This window comes from Doryrhamphus excisus, linkage group LG7 (genome assembly GCF_037039965.1).
Source record: "Doryrhamphus excisus strain RoL-2023G ecotype Guam linkage group LG7, RoL_Dexc_Guam_v1.1, whole genome shotgun sequence".
Lineage (NCBI taxonomy): Eukaryota > Metazoa > Chordata > Actinopteri > Syngnathiformes > Syngnathidae > Doryrhamphus > Doryrhamphus excisus.
Window position 1 is genome coordinate 18,288,055 of NC_136363.1, and position 19,629 is coordinate 18,307,683.

The 19,629-nt window shown below is 40.4% G+C and overlaps 1 protein-coding gene across 2 annotated transcripts; it reads left to right on the top strand.

The window, feature by feature from the left end:
• Positions 1-389: 389 nt before the first annotated feature.
• rdh12l (retinol dehydrogenase 12, like) lies at positions 390-18,498 on the top strand. Of its 2 annotated transcripts, none has more exons than XM_078792287.1 (7): positions 390-529; positions 14,126-14,241; positions 15,363-15,518; positions 15,593-15,697; positions 17,474-17,683; positions 18,022-18,214; positions 18,292-18,498. In XM_078792287.1, exons 1-7 carry the CDS (start codon positions 456-458, stop codon positions 18,392-18,394), a joined length of 957 nt encoding a protein of 318 aa, XP_078648413.1. In that variant the 5' UTR covers positions 390-455; the 3' UTR covers positions 18,395-18,498. The 2 variants fall into 2 exon arrangements, with proteins under 2 accessions (XP_078648413.1, XP_057915955.2); XM_058059972.2 differs by lacking the exon at positions 390-529 and adding an exon at positions 13,691-13,855.
• Positions 18,499-19,629: the final 1,131 nt, after the last annotated feature.

Sequence of the window (19,629 nt, forward strand, 5' to 3'; positions counted from 1 at the left end):
GCATGGATGCAATGTTTAACATTGAACATGCTGGTGCCAGGAAGCAGTACAGGAAATTCCTAATTTGCACGCAAACCAGATGACGTTTTTTGATAGTCGTAGCCAAAATACGTCAGGGAAGAGCGATGATGTGATGAAGTGAACCGATTGTGACCCCCATCAACATGAGATCTTAAACAGTGCATGTGAGCAGCAGAGGAATGTAGTAGTACACATACTACAGTATGTGTACTTCAAGTACTGTTTGCTGCCTGGATGCTTCTTATTAATGTGAAATGGAGATAACCAATCAGGCTGTTAATCCATCCGTGATTTTTGGTAGAATTGAGGACGTTCCCTTATCACATCACGATAACCATATCTCAGTTTTATCCCCGCAGGCTACGTCTCATGATGACTTTTAACTGCTCATCAGTGTCACCTCGAGGAGGAAGTGGAAATCGAAATTGTCATCGATGACTTTGACCAAATGCGAGAAAAGAGGAAGGGCGACAAGGTGGATTTCATCATCACTCTCCCACACCGTAAAGTAAGACGCTTTCATAACATCTCTACCGGTAAAATGCATGAAAATGACTGGAGGTTTGGGATTAGCATTTAGCATTAGCATGGCAGCACAAAAAAAACAGCAGTTTTCATTTTCAGACTTTTTTCGGTTTCAATCAGGACCTTTTCTGCTTCCAGTGACCTATGACCTCCTCACAAATGGACACATTCATTTTTTACTAAAGTTTTTCCAGTAGGTCCTTCTGAACAGCATATTTCTCCACTTATATAGAGGCTCTTTGACTAGTGCTTTCGGTAGGTCCATGTACTAATAGAGGATCTTTGACAAGCATTTTTGGAGTTGGTCCTTAAAAACAGCAGCACTCTCCTGTCATGTAGCGAATTTTGTTTTTTGCGGTAGGTCCTTAAAAGCAGCTAAGGTCCAGTCATATAAAGGATCTTGGACTAGCGTTTTTTTTCTTAAGTAGGTCACTAAAAACAGCATATAGCATACAGAGGATCTTACTAGCATTTTAGTAGTAAAGTAGATCCCTAGCGTTGTGTTCTTGTCACATAGAGCATCTTTGATTAGCTTTAAAAATATAGAGGATCTTTGACTAGTATTTTTTGCAGTTGGTCCTTTAAAAAAAACCCCTTCAGTTCTGTGAAGGATCTTTGACTGCAGAGGTCCGTATATAAAGGATCTTTGATGAGCATTTTTTTTGCAATAGAGCTTAAAAACAGCATAGCACTCCTGCCATTTAGAGGATCTTTGACTAGAGTTTTTGCAGTTGGTCCCATAAAAAACAGCAGTGCTCACCTGTTATATAGAGGATCTTTGAATAGTGTTTTTTTTTTTGGAGTAGGTCCTTCAAAGATCCACAGCACAGTGTTCTTGTCATATAGAGCATCTTTGACTAGCTTTTGTGTAATTGATCTTCAAATAACAGCAGAGTCGTTCTGTTATATAGAGGATCTTTGACTAGTGTTTTTGCAGTTGGTCTATTAAAAAATGGTGACTGTTTCCAGTCATGTAAAGGATTTTTGACTCATGTTTTTTTTGTTTGTTTTGTTTTTGGAGTAGGTTCCATCAAAGCTGCAGTGGTCCTGTATATAAAGGATCTTTGACAAGGTTAAAAGCAGCATAGCACTCCTGTCATATTGAGGATCTTTGACTAGTGTTTTTGCAGTTGGTCCTCTAAAAATGGTCATGTGGTGTCATGTATAGGATCTTTGGCTAGCGTTTTTTTTTTTTTTTTTTTTTGAGTAGGTCCTTCAAAGCTGCAGTGGTCCTGTATACAAAGGATCTTTGACAAGTTTTTTTTTTGCATTCAAGCTTAAAAATAGCATAGCACTCCAGTCATATTGAGGATCTTTGACTAGTGTTTTTGCAGTTGGTCCCGATAAAAAATGGTGACCCCTCTTGTCATGGAAAGGATCTTTGACTAGCGTTTTTGTTTATTTGTTTTGTTTTTGAAGTAGGTCAATCAAAGCTGCAGTGGTCCTGTATATAAAGGATCTTTGACAAGCTTTTTTTTTTTTTGCATTCAAGCTTAAAAACTGCATAGCACTCTTGCTATATTGAGGATCTTTGACTAGTGTTTTTGCAGTTGGTCCTTTAAAAAATGGTGACCCCTCCTATCATGTGAAAGATCTTTGACTAGTGTTTTTTTGTTTGTTTTATTTTTGGAGTAAGTTCCATCAAAGCTGCAGTGGTCCTGTATATAAAGGATCTTTGACAAGCTTTCTTTGCATTCAAGCTTAAAAACAGCATAGCACTCCTGTCATATTGAGGATCTTTGACTAGTGTTTTTGCAGTTGGTCCTTTAAAAAATGGTGGCCGTTCCTGCCATGTCAAGGATCTTTGACTAGCGTTTTTTGTTTGTTTGGGTCCTTCAAAGCTGCAATTGTCCTGTATAAAGATCTTTAACAAGTTTTTTTTTTTGCATTCAAGCTTAAAAACAGGGTAACACTCCTGTCATATTGACAATCTTTGACTTGTGTTTTTACAGTGGGTCCTATAGAAAAACTGTAGACCCCTCCTGTCATGTCAAGGATCTTTGACTAGCAATAGGTCCTTTAAAACAGCATAGCCCTACTGTCATGTAGGTTATTTTTTGTAGTAGAGCTAAAAATAACATTTACTCCTATAAAATAAACCAGCAGATGCATCCTGTCACATCGAGGATCTTGATTCAGTTTTTTTGTAGTCGTCATCGGTCTTTAAAAACAACAAAGCCCTCCTGTCCAATAGAGAATCTCTCCCTATTGTTTATGTAGTCGCCATGTCCAGTATATGCCCCATGTCCTCGTCCATGACATGGTTAATAGCTCACCAGGTCATCGCCTCTGACAAAAAAGGTTAATTTTTAAGCGTGTTGACATTGATAGCGTGGTGGGAAAAGAGTGTGATTGCAGTGTAGGTTTGTAATGCAGTGAGTAACCTTTGAGAAGGATTTATGTAGTAATGTCTCCATGATCTGTGAGGGCGTGGTTGTGTTGTCGTCTGCTGGTTGTTGATGATGACACAACATACAGTAGCAATAACACGGCAGTAGACAGGAGCATTCATCCTTCCCATCATGTAGAAAAGCATGAATATACCATCGTATGATCATATTCCAATATAGCACGATATAGTCGATATAATGCTTTATCAGCTTCAAATGGAAGTGTCTTATCATCATGTTAGCTCATCAAACTGCAGGTAGTAAAATAATACCAGATTGCACTTTATGGACGTGCAATAAAAACGTCTAATGAAAAGCGGAAGCTGACAAAAGTGAGGCAAAGCCGATGAGAAAGAGGTGCTTTTTCAGAAGGATTAATCTTCGCTTACATGAATTAATAATTTCAGCACTCACATTTTCTATTTTGAGCTTTGCATTTGGAGCATTGCCATTATGCAACCTGCGTTTGTGGGAGTGTGACACCCCTCACATTTCAGCACGCATTTTAAGACATTATGTCTTCTCAGGAGAAATGGATGCACGAGTGCTGTTGACACGAGGGGAGCTGCGGTTCATTGAGGGAAAACATGTATTCCAACACAAGTGAGTAGCAAGATAAGTGTGTCTTGTCTACAGTCATAGTGATGGTAGCATCATGGTCTGGGCCTGCACGAGTGCTGTTGACACTAGGGGAGCTGCGGTTCATTGAGGGAAAACATGTGTTCCAACACAAATTAGTATCAAGATAACTGTCTTGTCTACAGTCATAATGATGGTAGCATTATGGTCTGGAGTTGCATGAGTGCTATTGACACTAGGGGAGCTGCGGTTCATTGAGGGAAAACATTTACCCCAACACAAGTGAGTAGCAAGATAATTGTCTTGCCTACAGTTATGCCCGGCAGTGGTACCATTGTGGTCTGGGGCTGCATGAGTGCTGTTGACAGTAGGGGAGCTGCGGTTCATTGAGGGAATACATGTAATCCAACACAAGTGAGTAGCAGGATAACTGTGTCTTGTCTACAGTCATAGTGATGGTAGCATCATGGTCTGGGGCTGCACAAGTGCTGTTGACACTAGGGGAGCTGCGGTTAATTGAGGGAAAACATGTACCTCAACACAAGTGAGTAGCAAGATAATTGTGTCTAGCCTACAGTCTTGCCCGGCAGTGGTACCATTGTGGTCTGGGGCTGCATGAGTGCTCCCTCCACTGAGGATTAAACACGTATTCCAACACCCGTGAGTAGCAATATAATTGTGTCTGGTCTGCAGTCAAGCATGGTGATGATAGCATCATGGTTTGAGTGCTGCCAGCACTGGGGAGCTGTGGTTCATTGGGGGGAACACATGAATTCCAACTGAAATGTTGAAACAATTTATCTTGCTAGCCACTTGTGTTGGGGTGAATGTTTTCTGCCAATGAACCGCAGCTCCCCTAGTGTCAACAGCACTCGTGCAACCCCAGACCATGATGCTACCATCACTATGACTGTAGACAAGACACAGTTATCTTGATACTCATTTGTGTAGCAAGACATGTTTTCCCGCAATGAACCGCAGCTCCCCTAGTGTCAACAGCACTCATGCAACCCCAGACCATGATGCTACCATCACTATGACTGTAGACAAGACACAGTTATCTTGATACTCATTTGTGTAGCAAGACATGTTTTCCGGCAATGAACCGCAGCTCCCCTAGTGTCAACAGCACTCATGCAACCCCAGACCATGATGCTACCATCACTATGACTGTAGACAAGACACAGTTATTTTGATACTCATTTGTGTAGCAAGACATGTTTTCCCTCAATGAACCGCAGCTCCCCTAGTGTCAACAGCACTCGTGCAACCCCAGACCATGATGCTACCATCACTATGACTGTAGACAAGACACAGTTATCTTGATACTCATTTGTGTAGCAAGACATGTTTTCCCGCAATGAACCGCAGCTCCCCTAATGTCAACAGCACTTGTGCAGCCCCAGACCTTGATAAGGAAGATAATTGTCTACATTGTCTACATCGTGATCTGGGGCTGCACGAGTGCTACCGGTACTGGTGGAGGGTTCTAGTCACTTTTGTGTTTTTTTTTTCATGTATGTACATAAACACACGTATTTATGCTTGAGATATGATGTGTGTGTGTGTGTGTGTGTATGTGCATACGCGTGTGTGTCTACTGCTTTAATGTGCTGCTGTTCCCAGATAACGATGATTGCCGCTCATTAACCGCATCAGGAAGTGGTTATATGTAGTCCACACACACACACACACACACACACACACACACCTATCTTAGAAAGAATCACGAATAATGGATCTGTGAGGTTTTACTTTAGTCTTTGGACTAGGGTAAAGTTTTTCCGTGCATGTGCGTATGTGTGCGTATGTGTGTGTGTGTGTGTCAATGTTGGCAAAGCAAACACACACATGGCTCCGTCCATCTCAAGTCATAACACACTAATTAAGCTGTTGATTGAGATAGCACTTCCTTCTGAAAGTATGCACACTCTGAGGATCCGTGAAAGACTCGAGTGGACTTGTATATGTTTCACTGTGTGTGTTTGTGTGTGTGTGTGTGTGTGTGTGTACAGTGCACGGGAGGTCATGACAGCTGACATTTTGACGTGTGAAGTGTGTATTACAACATGTGTAAAACACGGAGGTCCACAGTTGGATTAAATAAAAAGCAAATGATTAGCAGATTTTTAGTCAAGGTTCTGATTCTGAATCAGCAAATTTGACCCAAATGTGATCCAAATCAAAGAGTATGATCACGTTCCTGCAGATAGCATCATATGCCGCATAAACACGATGAAAGTGCGATAAATATGGGTGAACCCGTTGTCACCCTGATGCACTATTTGGAGTCACAACAAGTCTGTTTGCGGCTTTACCGGGGATTACAGGCGCCTGCTTCCTGCTAAGAACCTTAAACGAACAAAGGTCTGTGTTTATCGATAACCGCAGAGCCGCTTTTCACCTACGATTTACTTCCCGTGGCTCAGTATTCCTCGGGAAACAAGGCGGTTCCTTGTGGTTTAAGCCGGCGTCTTGTTCTCGTTGCCGTGTGAAGGTCGCTGCTCGGGTCTGAGCTCAAGGATGTAGATCTCGTTATCTGAATACGCCGCTAATCCCAACATACACGCTTTCGACCAGTACATACTGGGAGCATGATGGCCTAAAATAACTATCCCAGTGTCATTAGCGCCTCACGACACAGTTGTAGTCCATATAAGTCCTACAGAAGACACTGGAAGGGGTCTGACGACACCGTGGGTGAACTCTGGACCCTCAACCCCGAAAGTCTGACATAGCGACAACAGTTAGTTAGTTTGCAGGATGACTAATATGTAAACCATTTGTAGTTGCATTTTAAATTGTTCAATTTCCACGGTAATTGTTTTTTGGAAGGGGTTTTCATTTTGGAATTACCCTGAAGGATTTACATAACACATTAGGTAGGCAGGATTACATAATAAACAAATGAACTAACTAACTAACCAAAGAGGTTTGTTTGCAGAATTATAAACAAACACACACTGCATCTAGGCTGCACGGTGGTGGAGTGGTTACCACACACACCTCGCAGCTAGGAGACTCGAGTTCAATCCCACTCTCTGCCATCTCTTATCCTCACGAGGGTCACGAGGGGGTGCTGGAGCCTATCCCAGCTGGTACACCCTGGACTGGTCGCCAGCCAATCACAGAGCACATATAGACAAACAACCATTCACACTCACATTCATACCTATGGACAATTTGGAGTCGCCAATTAGCATGTTAGCAACCTAGCATGTTTTTGGAATGTGGGAGGAAACCGGAGTACCCAGAGAAAACCCACGCATGAACGGGGAGAACATGCAAACTCCACACAGAGATGGCTGAGGGTGGAATTGAACTCGGGTCTCCTTGCTGTGAGGTCTGCGTGCTAACCACTTGACTGCCGTGGAGCCTCCACTTAATGTTTGCAATTAAAAAACAAACAAACTGTCAATCGATTAAAATATTTGATTGCGATTAATCATTTTTTGTCCGTAGTTAACTCAGAATTAATCACATTTAATCTCAGTTCGCCATAAATTTAGACTATAAATTTATTTAAATATTTGATAGTAATTAATCACATTTTCTCCATAGTTAACTCAGAATTAATCACCTTTAATCTCAGTTAGAAATAGGTTTTATCTGTATTAGGTAGGGTTTTTACACCTTTTTACAACCCAAAATACCTTTTGGAGTGATGTTAGTTGGTTAGTAATCCTGTTGACTAACTAGCAGTTATGCCACTCCAATTCCAACTCCACTGCAAATATGAATTGCTGTTGTTGTTTAAACGCATGTACTGAATGGGAAGGACAATCAATACTCTTCAACCTTGAAGATGTTGATACTGCAGTGTTTTTAAACACAGCTTAAATAAGAATAAATTGATTAAAATTGCTCAGAACATGGAGATAATTATGGATAAATGTGTTTACATGTTTTCACGCATCCAATGCTGCTACTGAGAACATGTTTGGGCTGAAAGAGGCTTTGACAGATGGTCAGTTTGCGTGCAAAAACAAGCAGCGGTCCAGTTCTGGCCTGACCCCCATGAGCAAAGTAAAGTACGGGAAATGAAGATAAAGTAGTGAAATGTTGAATTCCTCCATTTATTATGATGGATGGGAAAGCTTATTTTCGTTTTTAACATTCGGACAAAGTGCGTTCCAAAAAAACTCAAGCTGAATTCTATTTTGTTACATAAGACTTCCCATCATGTTAATTCATATTCAGCACTGACGACGTGACCCGATTTTTAACCGCTCTCAAGGGGACCGAGCTTGTGCAGCTGTACCTAATGAAGTGGCTACACTGAAGCGGAACAATGATGTGTTTCTGTCCCATTTCCCAGAGGAGGCTGCTTCATGAAATGATGAATAGACTCATATTCCCCCCTCAGCGTTGCCAAGCGACGCCTGCGTGGCCTGCACAGCTTCCACAAGGAGACGAGCGAGGTCGAAAAAAAAAAAAGCCTGGGGGGGTGTCAGAGTTTGGGCATTGTAAAGAAAGGAAGGAAGGCCCAAGGCGGCATTCATATGCATGTGAATGAGGGTGATCCGTGAGGCCAGACGACCTCCATTGATATTCCATACTTGTCTTCCTGAGTCTTACACAGACAAGGACATCAACAAGAAAGTTGTGTCAACACTTTCCCTTTTTGCTCTTTTATGTGTGCAAACATCATTAATAATGCACACAGTCTCAGTATTGACCTAATAATGTACCACTTCAGTCCTCTAGGTGGTGGTAATGAGCAATATGTAGGAATAGTAGGAGTTCAACACAGCTCCATTTGGTGGGTCACTGCCCCTCATGGCCACGTTGCCAGAACTAGAACTGCCAAAAGCGCAAAAAGAATCCCCTGTCTGAGACCTTAACTAACTCGGGGTGGAACATACCTTTTGGAATTGTGATCCAAGGTCAAAGGCTAACTAACCAATTAACTACACTCAACCACTTTTCAGGAGGGGGTGTTCAAAATTACCGGAAGGTACATTTCATCTTATACTTTTGATGATGTGTGTCTTTATTTGAGGAGCCCAGAGAGGGGCTGATGTCATTGCAGCACCCCAATGAATGCGTTGCTCAGATGCCATACAGTATGGGAAAACTTTAAAGGACTCGTTTTTTATATGTTCATATTGGTACATGTTTATATATTTGAGTGTGAAGTTGCTGTATGATGACTTTAGTGACTGTTATATTGTTTATTACAATATTTTTATACACTATACTGTTATATATAATCACAGGGCACATATAGTCAAACAACCATTCACACTCACATTCATACCGATGGACAATTTGGAGTCGCTAATTAACCTAGCATGTTTTTGGAATGTGGGAGGAAACCGGAGTACCCAGAGAAAACCCATGCAAACTCCACATAGAGAAAGCCGAGGGTGGAATTGAACTCGGGACTCCTAGCTGTGAGGCCTGCGTGCTGGCCTGCGTGCTAACCACTCGTCCACCGTGCAGCCTAGTTAGCCTCCTTTGCAGCAAAAATGAGGCCACAATGAGACAATGACACCAAAATAAAATCGAGACAGCTGCATTATTCATGAAGTTGAAAATATCCCGTCCGTTTCTGTTTGGCTACCCCCCGCCCCCAATCAGAAGAGAGCTTTCCCACAGAGGCGGGGTTTCTTTCCTGGGTGTCCTCATGAAAGAAACAGCAGCAAGGTCACGGGTGCATAATTGGATGAGAATGAGAGCGCTCATTTTACTCGGCGTAGACTTTAGACGAGAGTGATTGATGAGCTCTCATCGCTCAGAAGGACTCCAATGTCCACTTTTAGACTCACGTATGGACGTTTGTAACGTTAGCAGGACTAGCGATTCAACAAGAATGTCCAAGTCTGGTCAAATGTATTTCTAGGCCAGGCAGCTGTTGGTTCTTGACTATGTTTCCTCACCGTCATTCCTACGTATTTTGTAATGAATACACGCTCACACAAGCTTTTATTGTGGAATCGGACACCGTGTAGCCAACTGATCTGCAGCACTGACTCCATGTTCTATAAATAGCGCCTCGTGCCTGTTTCTGCTCACCTTCAAGAGGCGACCTCTTGCGTCCTTTCAGTGCTCACGACGGGTCCTGAGATGCTGGAGTCATCCATCGCTAATGTCATGTAGACTTGTGTAAAACATGGACGAGTGGTGAACATGTAGGCCACACGGTCAGAAGATCGGGAAAAGCCTGGGTTCGATTCTCAAGCTTGGGCATCTCTGTGTGGGTTTTCTCCGCGTCCTCCGGTTTAATGGGGAATCAGGTGGGTAAAAAAATGCAACAAAAAATGAGTTTGGGATTTAAAAAAAAAAAGAAAAAAATTTTAAAAATATTTTTAAAAAAAAGAAAAAATAAACACAATAAATACAAGCAAAATTGGAATGTTTCTGAATAAAAAATTAAAAGAAAATAAGGCAAAAATTAAAAAAACAATAAAAAACAGCATCATTCATCACCATTAACATTGGCAGTAATCTCGCTCCCGAACTCTTTCTCTTCAATTGCCATTGAAGCTGCACGGTGCTCGAGTGGTTAGCACTCAGGCCTCACAGCTACCGGGACCCGAGTTCATGTTCTCCCCGTGGGTTTTTTCCGGGTACTCTGGTTTCCTCCCACATTCCAAAAACATGCTAGGTTAATTAGCGACTCCAAATTGTCCATAGGTATGAATGTGAGTGTGAATGGTTGTTTGTCTATATGTGCCCTGTGATTGGCTGGCGACCAGTCCAGGGTGTACCCCGCCTCTCGCCTGACAACAGCTGGGATAGACTCCAGCACCCCCTGTGACCCATGTGAGGATAAGCGATAGAAAATGAATGAATAAATGAATGAATTATTCTCAATAGGACGAGTGGTTAGCGCGCAGGCCTCGCAGCTAGGAGACCCGAGTTCGATTCCACCCTCTGCCATCTCTGTGTGGAGTTTGCATGTTCTCCCCATGCATGCGTGGGTTTTCTCCGTGTACTCCGGTTTCCTCCCACATTCCAAAAACATGCTAGGTTAATTAGCGACTCCAAATTGTCCATAGGTATGAATGTGAGTGTGAATGGTTGTTTGTCTATATGTGCCCTGTGATTGGCTGGCGACCAGTCCAGGGTGTACTCCGCCTCTCTCGCCCGACGACAGCTGGGATAGAACCCTCGTGAGGATGATTACATGCATGTAAGTGTGACTATAGGGGTGCTATTTATGTCCATAGGGCTCTAATAATGTTAATCTGCGTCCGTGAGGTAACACAACATATTTGCCGGTAGATTGTTAGATTTTTACTCAATCTTTTCTGCCCAATTTTGGCCCCGCCCTGTGTTCTAATGTACATAAATAATCTTGATGTAGATCCACCAGGGACAAAACATTACGTACTAATTCTCCTGTTAATGTGTGTTCCCATGGAAAATGTGCACGGGTCAAAGAGAGGTTCAAAAGACTTCAACATCGCTGTACTGTAACGTCGAAGAAAAAGATGGCTATCACAGGAGGAGAGCCATTAGTCTATGTGTTATGTAACACAAAGGGGTTGGGGGGGATGCGGGGTGAGCATCTTAAAGAGGCAGCAGCGCCATGAGGGCCCGCCATGCAGGCCGGATAGTGCCATCACTCAAGTGGAGCATGAAAGGTGATGAATGTCCATGTTTATGATTGGTATGCTCCGCTAGCATACCAATGGAACGGCTTGGGGAGGATTTTGTTTGAATGTAAACATTAGTGGTCTGCGTCTTGTTCAGGACGCTTCACTTGTGACCTCTGTGACAAAGATGAATATTTATTCTTTTATTCTACATAAACCTGTGAAGGAGATTATTTTATTTTATTGGCCAGGGTATGGGTTTTTTTTTATTTATTTTATTTATTTATTTTTATTTTATAAATTTTTATTTTTATTTTATTAATTATTAATTTTACAGATTACACATTTAATAGATACATGTAAAGGTAGATGTATTTTTTGTCCCTGTAAGTGCTATTTTAGTTTAATTTAGTTGATTTTAGTTTATTTTAGTTTAGTTGATTTTAGTTTATTTTAGTTTAGTTGATTTTAGTTTAGTTTAGTTTAGTTGATTTTAGTTTAGTTTAGTTTAGTTGATTTTAGTTTAGTTTAGCTTAGTTGATTTTAGTTTAGTTTAGTTTAGTTTAGTTTAGTTTAGTTGATTTGATTTGATTTGATTTGATTTGATTTGATTTGAGTTTAGTTTAGTTGATTTTAGTTTTGTTTAGCTGATTTTAGTTTAGTTTAGCTGATTTTAGTTTAGTTTAGTTTAGTTTAGTTTAGTTGATTTTAGTGTAGTTGATTTTAGTTTAGTTTAGTTTAGTTTAGTTGATTTTAGGTTAGTTGATTTGAGTTTAGTTTAGTTTAGTTTAGTTTAGTTTAGTTTAGTTTAGTTTAGTTTAGTTTAGTTTAGTTGATTTGATTTTAGTTTAGTTTAGTTTAGTTTAGTTTAGTTTATTTAAGTTTTTGGTAGTGAATCATCTCTTTTATTGTTTTTATTTATTTTATTTATTAATCATGTGACATATTTACATTATCTTCATTTTTAAATTATTTTCTCTATTGAATAATATTAATAATTAATATTATAATGTATTATTGCATATTTATATGAGCACATTTATTTCATTTTTGTTAACTTTATACAGTATAAAAATGTGATATTCAGGAATAATTGCACCTCATTTGAACAGTTCTTCTCGATAAAATGTACTTACTGCATGAGGTTACAGCGCCATCTTGTGTTGTGGCATGCATTTGGCAACCTAAAAATGTGTGTTTTATTCCATTTAGTAGGCATTTGGAAGTACTTTTTCGGCGCTAATCATCTCCACGGCACCGGGTTATACTGCCACCTAGTGCTGTGGCATGCATCCAACACCAAAATACGTTCCAGTCAGTTACAGTACATCCACTCTGCGTCATTTCTCATTTGTTTATTTGTGTTTACTTCCTCTTTGTGCCAAAATTAGGAACGTCCCATATAAAGAAACACCGGCAGCCCCATTATAGCTAATGGATTGTTCTCATGGTTTATTCAGCGTATCCTCCTGTTGCGTCATTGTCTTCAACTTCTGGGAAGCTGCTAATGTGGCGCCACTTGGGTAAATATCTGATCTCTTCCACAGGTGACTCAAAAAAGAGCTCATTCAAATATTTCACCTTTGACCTCACAGAATGCTAGAAATGTGTGTTTACCTGCCGCAACAGCACAAATAAATCAAACGGCATATGTTAAAATAATTATCATGCACTTCCTGCCAAGCTGGCCTCATCTCCTGGTGGAAATGGAAGTTTAAAGGAAGATACAAGCAAGAAAAAAAAACTTCCTGACCAGATAAGAGTTAATTTTACAATCTGTGACTTTACTTCGACGTACACACACAGAGGACACACTTCTTTTCTGTCTGATTAAGCACAAAACGGGAAGGAAAACTGATGACCAGCGCAGAGTTTCCTGTTCTAGTGACCTTGCTTGCAAAAAAAGTCACAAAAGCAGAATCCATCTCTTCTAGAAAGCACAAATAAATGTGCAAATGAAGCCCAGACATGCTTGGGAGTTACTTTACTTTCTGCAAATGATTCCCCAACAGAGTGAGGCCTCGGCCAAGGACAGGATTAAATCAAATAGCAGCTTTGTTCATCTTGTCAGGAGACACAACATGCAACAGATTGGATGGTAGTGCTGCCACCTGCTGGACATTTTGGTGACAACCGTAAACGAGTGGCTTTTCAGCGTTTTTTTTTCTTTTTTTCGTCGTTACAAAAGAATAAATGAACATTTTTGTTGCGTACATATCGGCGATATGTAAAGTGACACTATTTCTATCTTGTTTGGTCTTGAAATAGCAGCTGATATTCTTGTTTCATTGTTGCTGCTTGGTAAACAACCTTTTGGTGTACTGCCGCCATCTTGTGGTGGAGTTTTTTTAGTCAACTCATACAGCACAAATCTCTTCAATGCTATTCTATTCTTTCTCCCCTTAAACATTCAGTGTTATTTTTAACTTGTTTTTAAGATCATTATTATTATTTACGAATATTATTAATATTGAACGACAATATATAGGTTATAGGTCACACGGTTTCGGCACGGCGGCTTTCACAAATCAAACGCACACTTAGCAAAGGCGGTACCAACGTGATCCAATCTAACCAATCACGTTCTTTTCTGGCGATTCGCCGGTCACTGATTGGCTACAACGAAAATCCCTCAGAGTTTCGCAAGTGACGGCAGTTCCGCATCGCCAGGTTTGATGGGCAACGTTAATTAAGGATATTTGTGACTTCCTAACCGTCTTTGTTGTTGTTTTATGCCGTTAATTAGTTTTTCTCGCCAACTGGAGTGCTTCAGTAAAAGGATATGCAGGCAATAAGGTGAGAATTTGGGGAAATTATTGACAATTTCTGGGTTAAACCGTATTGTTGTTTGGCATTGCTGTGTGTACCTGTGTAGGTAAGTTACAGTTATACATTAGTTGATAATGTGTGTACTTTAAGTACCCACGTGCTTAATTTACCTAATACTTTATTCAAGTGTGTTTTTTCTTTAGTTTTGTGTGCTATTAGTGTCATTTACTTTGGTCGAAATGACGTCACACCCACTTGTCCGGTTGAGTCAGTTCAAGTGCTTTCTCAATGTACCAGGAACTTCTTCCGGCCACCATGGACGAGTGTTGAAAGACTGGAAGGCAAGACAGTGGTCATCACCGGAGCCAACACCGGCATCGGCAAACACACAGCGGCTGACTTAGCCAAGAGAGGTCGGTGTGCACTCCCTCAAATCACTAAACAACACACGAGCTGCTTTTGTTGCTAAAGGGAAGTTATTTTTCAGCTTCCACAAGTTGTATCCAGTGTGCAGTTTCATTGTTTTGTCACAAGAGGGCGTGCTTCCCCTTTAAATGTATGTTTCCTAGTAAAGTCATTGTAGTGACAAATAAAAGGGGATGGGGACTTAAATCAGCAACAAACAAGATAACGGAACAGAAAGTCGAATTCTTAACAAAAAAATGTGCCTGTGTCTGTTCACAATAAACCACAATGCTAAATTGCACTATCCAGTGCATTTAACTGAGTGTATTATACATGAATTTCTAGTATGTGGTATATAGTTCATATCAGTACATCACACATTGCAGGATGTAGTACATTTAGTGCATTCATTTTCAGTTACCTCTGTCATGTTATATTTGCTCAATAGTGCATTTTGTTTTACTCCTGTTATATCTGCGGGAAACTACATTATATACATCATACTAATGGTAATGGTTTTATTTCATTTGAACATGCATTCGATTACAATTGAATGCATCACATAATCAGTTCACAGTTTCACATGTCCAAAAGGAGTAAGAAGAAGCACAGCTTATTCAATCCTACCTCTCAATCTGGTAGTTTTACAATCAGTAACTGTTACATTTGTTCACTCCCTGCTTTCCTAATATAGTTTCTTTTTTTTTTGGTCACGTACCGAAGTACGAGGTGATATGACCGTACAATGACATAATGGGTACCATAGTAAGTGTCAATATAGTGATATGTATAGCACATCATGACTGGTTCAAGACTCTTCATCCTTGTATTTAGCAAACATCAACTGCTTGTATTGTTTCTTGAATTCTCTCATCGTTGTGCATTGTTTGAGGGTCTTACTCAATCCATTCCATAGTTTGATTCCACATGGACATTTTGTGCATCCAAATTAATATATTTTTATGCACAGGCTGCTATTTTTTGATACAGTGTGTATGTAAAAAGTTCATTGAAGCTCACTTCAGTTTTTCTGTAATTTTCAAAGCGATGATTCCCACTTTGATAACGCAGCAATGTGATATTTGCTTCAACATTCTAAATAAGGTACAATGTGTGTATTTGTGCACAGGGGCCAAGATCATTATGGCGTGCAGAGACATGGAGAAAGCCCAGGCTGCTGCCAAAGAGATCATAGAAAGTTCTGGCAACGACGATGTAGTTTGCATGAAACTCGACCTGGCCGACACCAAATCCATCAGAGAGTTTGCGCAAGCCATCAACCAAGGTAGGGCAGCAACAATTCACATTGGTAAACGTAACGCATCAGTCACCTTTTTGTAATTTTATTTTAATTTTCAGGAGAGTCAAAACTGAACATCCTCATCAACAACGCAGGCGTAATGATGTGTCCTTACGGGAAAACAGCCGATGGCTTTGAGCTGCAGATCGGCATCAATCACATGGGTAAATCAATCAGCTGCAGGTAGTCTGTTTGCTCACTTTGTGCAGACTAATTTATTGTCACAGAGGCCATTAAGTCATTGTGAGTAGCTTACACAAACACTGGACAAAGGTCTTTATTTATGACTTTATTCTCATTCTCAAGGCAGTTGACGCCCACTGTTTTATTTAGCAGCCACGATGGTGATATTAGAATGCCAATGTTTATAGTCAGAGCATTTTAAAAGGCGAGATAATCAGATTAATTTTCAAGATTGTCCTGAAAATACATTCCTACAGTCTGTTAAGAATACTTTTGGAAATCGTAGACATTTAAAAATGGTCATGAATTACACTCGAAAATACTTTTTGTTCGTATGGTCACATGAACGAAACTAGCCAATCAGGAAGCGAGCCGACTGAAGAAGACGGAAGCCAAAATACGGCGCGAAGCACAAAGTTTAGGCAGCAGCCATGATGGTGATATTAGAATGATTGCAGTTTATAGTCGGAGCATTTTAAAAGGTTAAAAGGCGACATAATCAGATTAATTTAAAAAATACATTCCTACAGTGTGTTAAGAATACTTTTTGAAATAGTAGACATTTTAAAATAGTCACGAATTACACTCGAAAATGCTTTTTGTTTGTATGAGGCGCGAACGAATGGTCACATGAACGAAACTAGCCAATCAGGAAGCGAGCCGACTGAGGAAGACGGAAGCCAAAAAGTACTGTTGAACCGCGAAGGCACGAAGCTCAAAGTGAGGCAGCAGCCATGTTGATGATATTAGAATGATTACAGTTTATAGTCAGAGCATTTTAAAAGGTTAAAACGCGAGATAGAGATAGATTAATTTTCAAGCTTGTCCTGAAAATACATTCCTCCAGTCTGGTAAGAATACTTTTTGAAATCGTAGACATATAAAAAAATGGTCATGAATTACACTCGAAAATACTTTTTGTTCCGATGAGGCGCGAATAGTCACATGAACGGAACTAGCCACTCAGGAAGCGAGCCGACTGAAGCGGCGCGAAGCTCAAAGTGAGGCGGCAGCCATGTTGATGATATTAGAATGATTACAGTTTATAGTCAGAGCATTTTAAAATGTTAAAAAGCGAGATAGTCAGATTAATTTTCAAGCTTGTCCTGAAAATACATTCCTCCAGTCTGTTAACAATACTTTTTGAAATCGTAGACATTTAAAATGGTCATGAATTACACTCAAAATGCTTTTTGTTCGTAAGAAGCGCGAATGGTCACATGAACGAAAGTAGCCAATCAGGAAGCGAGCCGACTGACGAAGACGAAAGCCAAAATGGCGAACGGAGACGGCGCGAAGCTCAAAGTGAGGCGGAGGACGAAAGAAACTCGAGGACCAGTTCGTTGAGTTGTGGAAAATACACAATAAAGTGTAAGTGTTATAAAGTGTTATAATATGTGTCCTGCAAACCGTGTCACAGTTGTCAAGAAATTACCAAAGCAACGCAGTTACCAGGTAAGCTAACAGCTAGCATAACCTCTTCTTCATTTTGTTTTTCGTAAGTCTGCGACACATTGCTGCCTTTCACAGGTAAATTTCGGTACTACAACGCAGTTAAGGTTACTTATATCTCAAAGTAATAATAATAAATACATAGAAATATGAATGTGTACCAGAAGAAAATTCTCAGTTTTTAATTCAGACATACAATTTTCAGGGTGTACCTCGCCTCTTGCCTGAAGACAGCTAGCATAGGCCAACCTCGTGAAGATAAGCGGTAGAAAATGAATGAATGAATGAATTTTCAAACTGTCCAGGTCACTTCCTGCTGACCTATCTGCTCCTGGACCTGATCAAGCGCTCCGCACCGGCCAGAATTGTTAATGTGTCATCCATGATTCACTCATGGGGCTCCATCAACTTGGAGGACATCAACAGCGAGAAGAGTTACGACAAGCAGAAGGCCTACGCTCAGAGCAAGTTGGCCAACGTGCTGTTCACACGCTCGCTTGTCCAACGCCTTCAAGGTGAGTCGTCTAACTCATGCTCTCTTCCACTTAAGTGTCATGTTTCACTGCGTGTAGTTCCTCAGGCTTCTGTCATTGGACATCTTAGATTGTCAACTTGGCTAACTTAAAAAGTGTGAATGTTAGCACTGTAGCTCATATAGCTATGCTAGCGTTGCTAACGTTACCTGATTGTATGTAATAAATGACATCTATTACATTGAATTGTGCTTCCTCAGAGATGTAAAATAGTTGTACTCTAAAAGGTAACCTTTTAACATTGTAAGATTTCAGCCATTTTGTTTCTGGGATGGGCGGTAGATGAAATGACACATACTGTATGGTCTTCGAAACTTCAGGCACCGGTGTAACGGCGTACTCCCTCCACCCGGGTGTGGTCCAGACAGACTTGTGGCGTCACCTGAGCGGGCCCCAGCGCTTCCTGATGAAGTTTGCCAGCCCCTTCACCAAGTCGTCGGCACAGGGCGCCCAGACCACCATTTACTGTGCCGTGGAGCCGGCGCTGGAGAAAGAGAGTGGCGGGTATTACAGGTAATGGCGGTGGAGTGCCGGGAGGTAAGGTGGGGTTCAGGGTTGTTGAAGTTGCTCACATACATCCCCTTCGGCAGCGATTGCGCCCCCGCCAACTGCTCATCAGCGGGCAAAAATGACGTCCTGGCGCAGAAGCTGTGGGAGCTGAGCTGTCAGATGCTCAACATCACTTGGGAGTGAGGCCGGCTTTAACAAAACTAAATAAGTTTTGCAATTGGAATATTTTTATATTCTTTACTTGTGTGATATTTTCTTACATTAAAGCAAATCTGACACCTTCACAATATGTGCTTGACCGCTGCCTGCTTATTCCTTGGAACGATTACTACAATAAATAGAAAGACCTTCACTAACGCACACTTTAATACCACAATACCATTTGGCTTTAAGGAACCTGTTATTCCACAATATATGAACATATATGCTCATGCTGTGCACACCTACATATTTAAATATTTGCAGAAATGTCAGGTGTCGTCACTTTTGTCAGTTACTATACAAATATGCATAAATAGTTGCAGAATTATGCAATAGTGCACATAGGCATACATACATATATAGGCCAAGTTTGCACACATTGTATTTTGACTACCTTGTAGATTCTCGCTGAAGGCATCAAAACTATCATTCAACACTAGAATACAACATTCTAACTACATTTACAGGTCAGAAAAGTGGAAAGAGTATAATTTAAAACGTAACCTTTCTTTATTTAAACTTTATGCTAATGAAATGACATTGTTTTCCCTCTTATTTTTACAATGTTCTAAAAATATTTTTGAATTCATTCTTGTAAAACTACTGTTGATGTCTCCATTCATGCTGTTGTCATTTTGTTTTAGTTTTCTTGTTCAATTCTATTTTTTTTTTTTTAGAATGAGCAACGGGCCAATAGGAGTGGTGGTGTTGAGGTAGCAGCAAAGTGATACTGTCATGACAAAATAAATACACAAGACACCAGCAGCTCCATAAGTTAGTAGGTGCATGAATGTGATCATCCTGCTCTGTCACTAAATGCTGTACGTTCACATTCTTTTCTTATGAGATTATGTCATCAACTTCTTTTCTTATGAGATCAGTGAATCTTTCTTGGAGATAAATAAAGTATATATATATCTATGTAGGAAAAACAGCCATTACTCAGACTGCAGTTTAGACCCCACTGTTACAGTTAGATCATTAGTGTATTATTAACATGAATTAGTATCTATAACAATACATCAGAGGACACTACTGTATCGCTATTTCTCATAACGTGCTGATGTGACTGAGCTCATACGCGATGTCCTCGTGCTTATCTGTCGCCATTCTTTCAACAAGCGGCAATAAAAAAGAGATGACTTTAATAAAACGGTCGATTGCTAAAGGTTGTAACATGCTCCTAAGCATGGAGGTGAATAAATAAACCACCTACG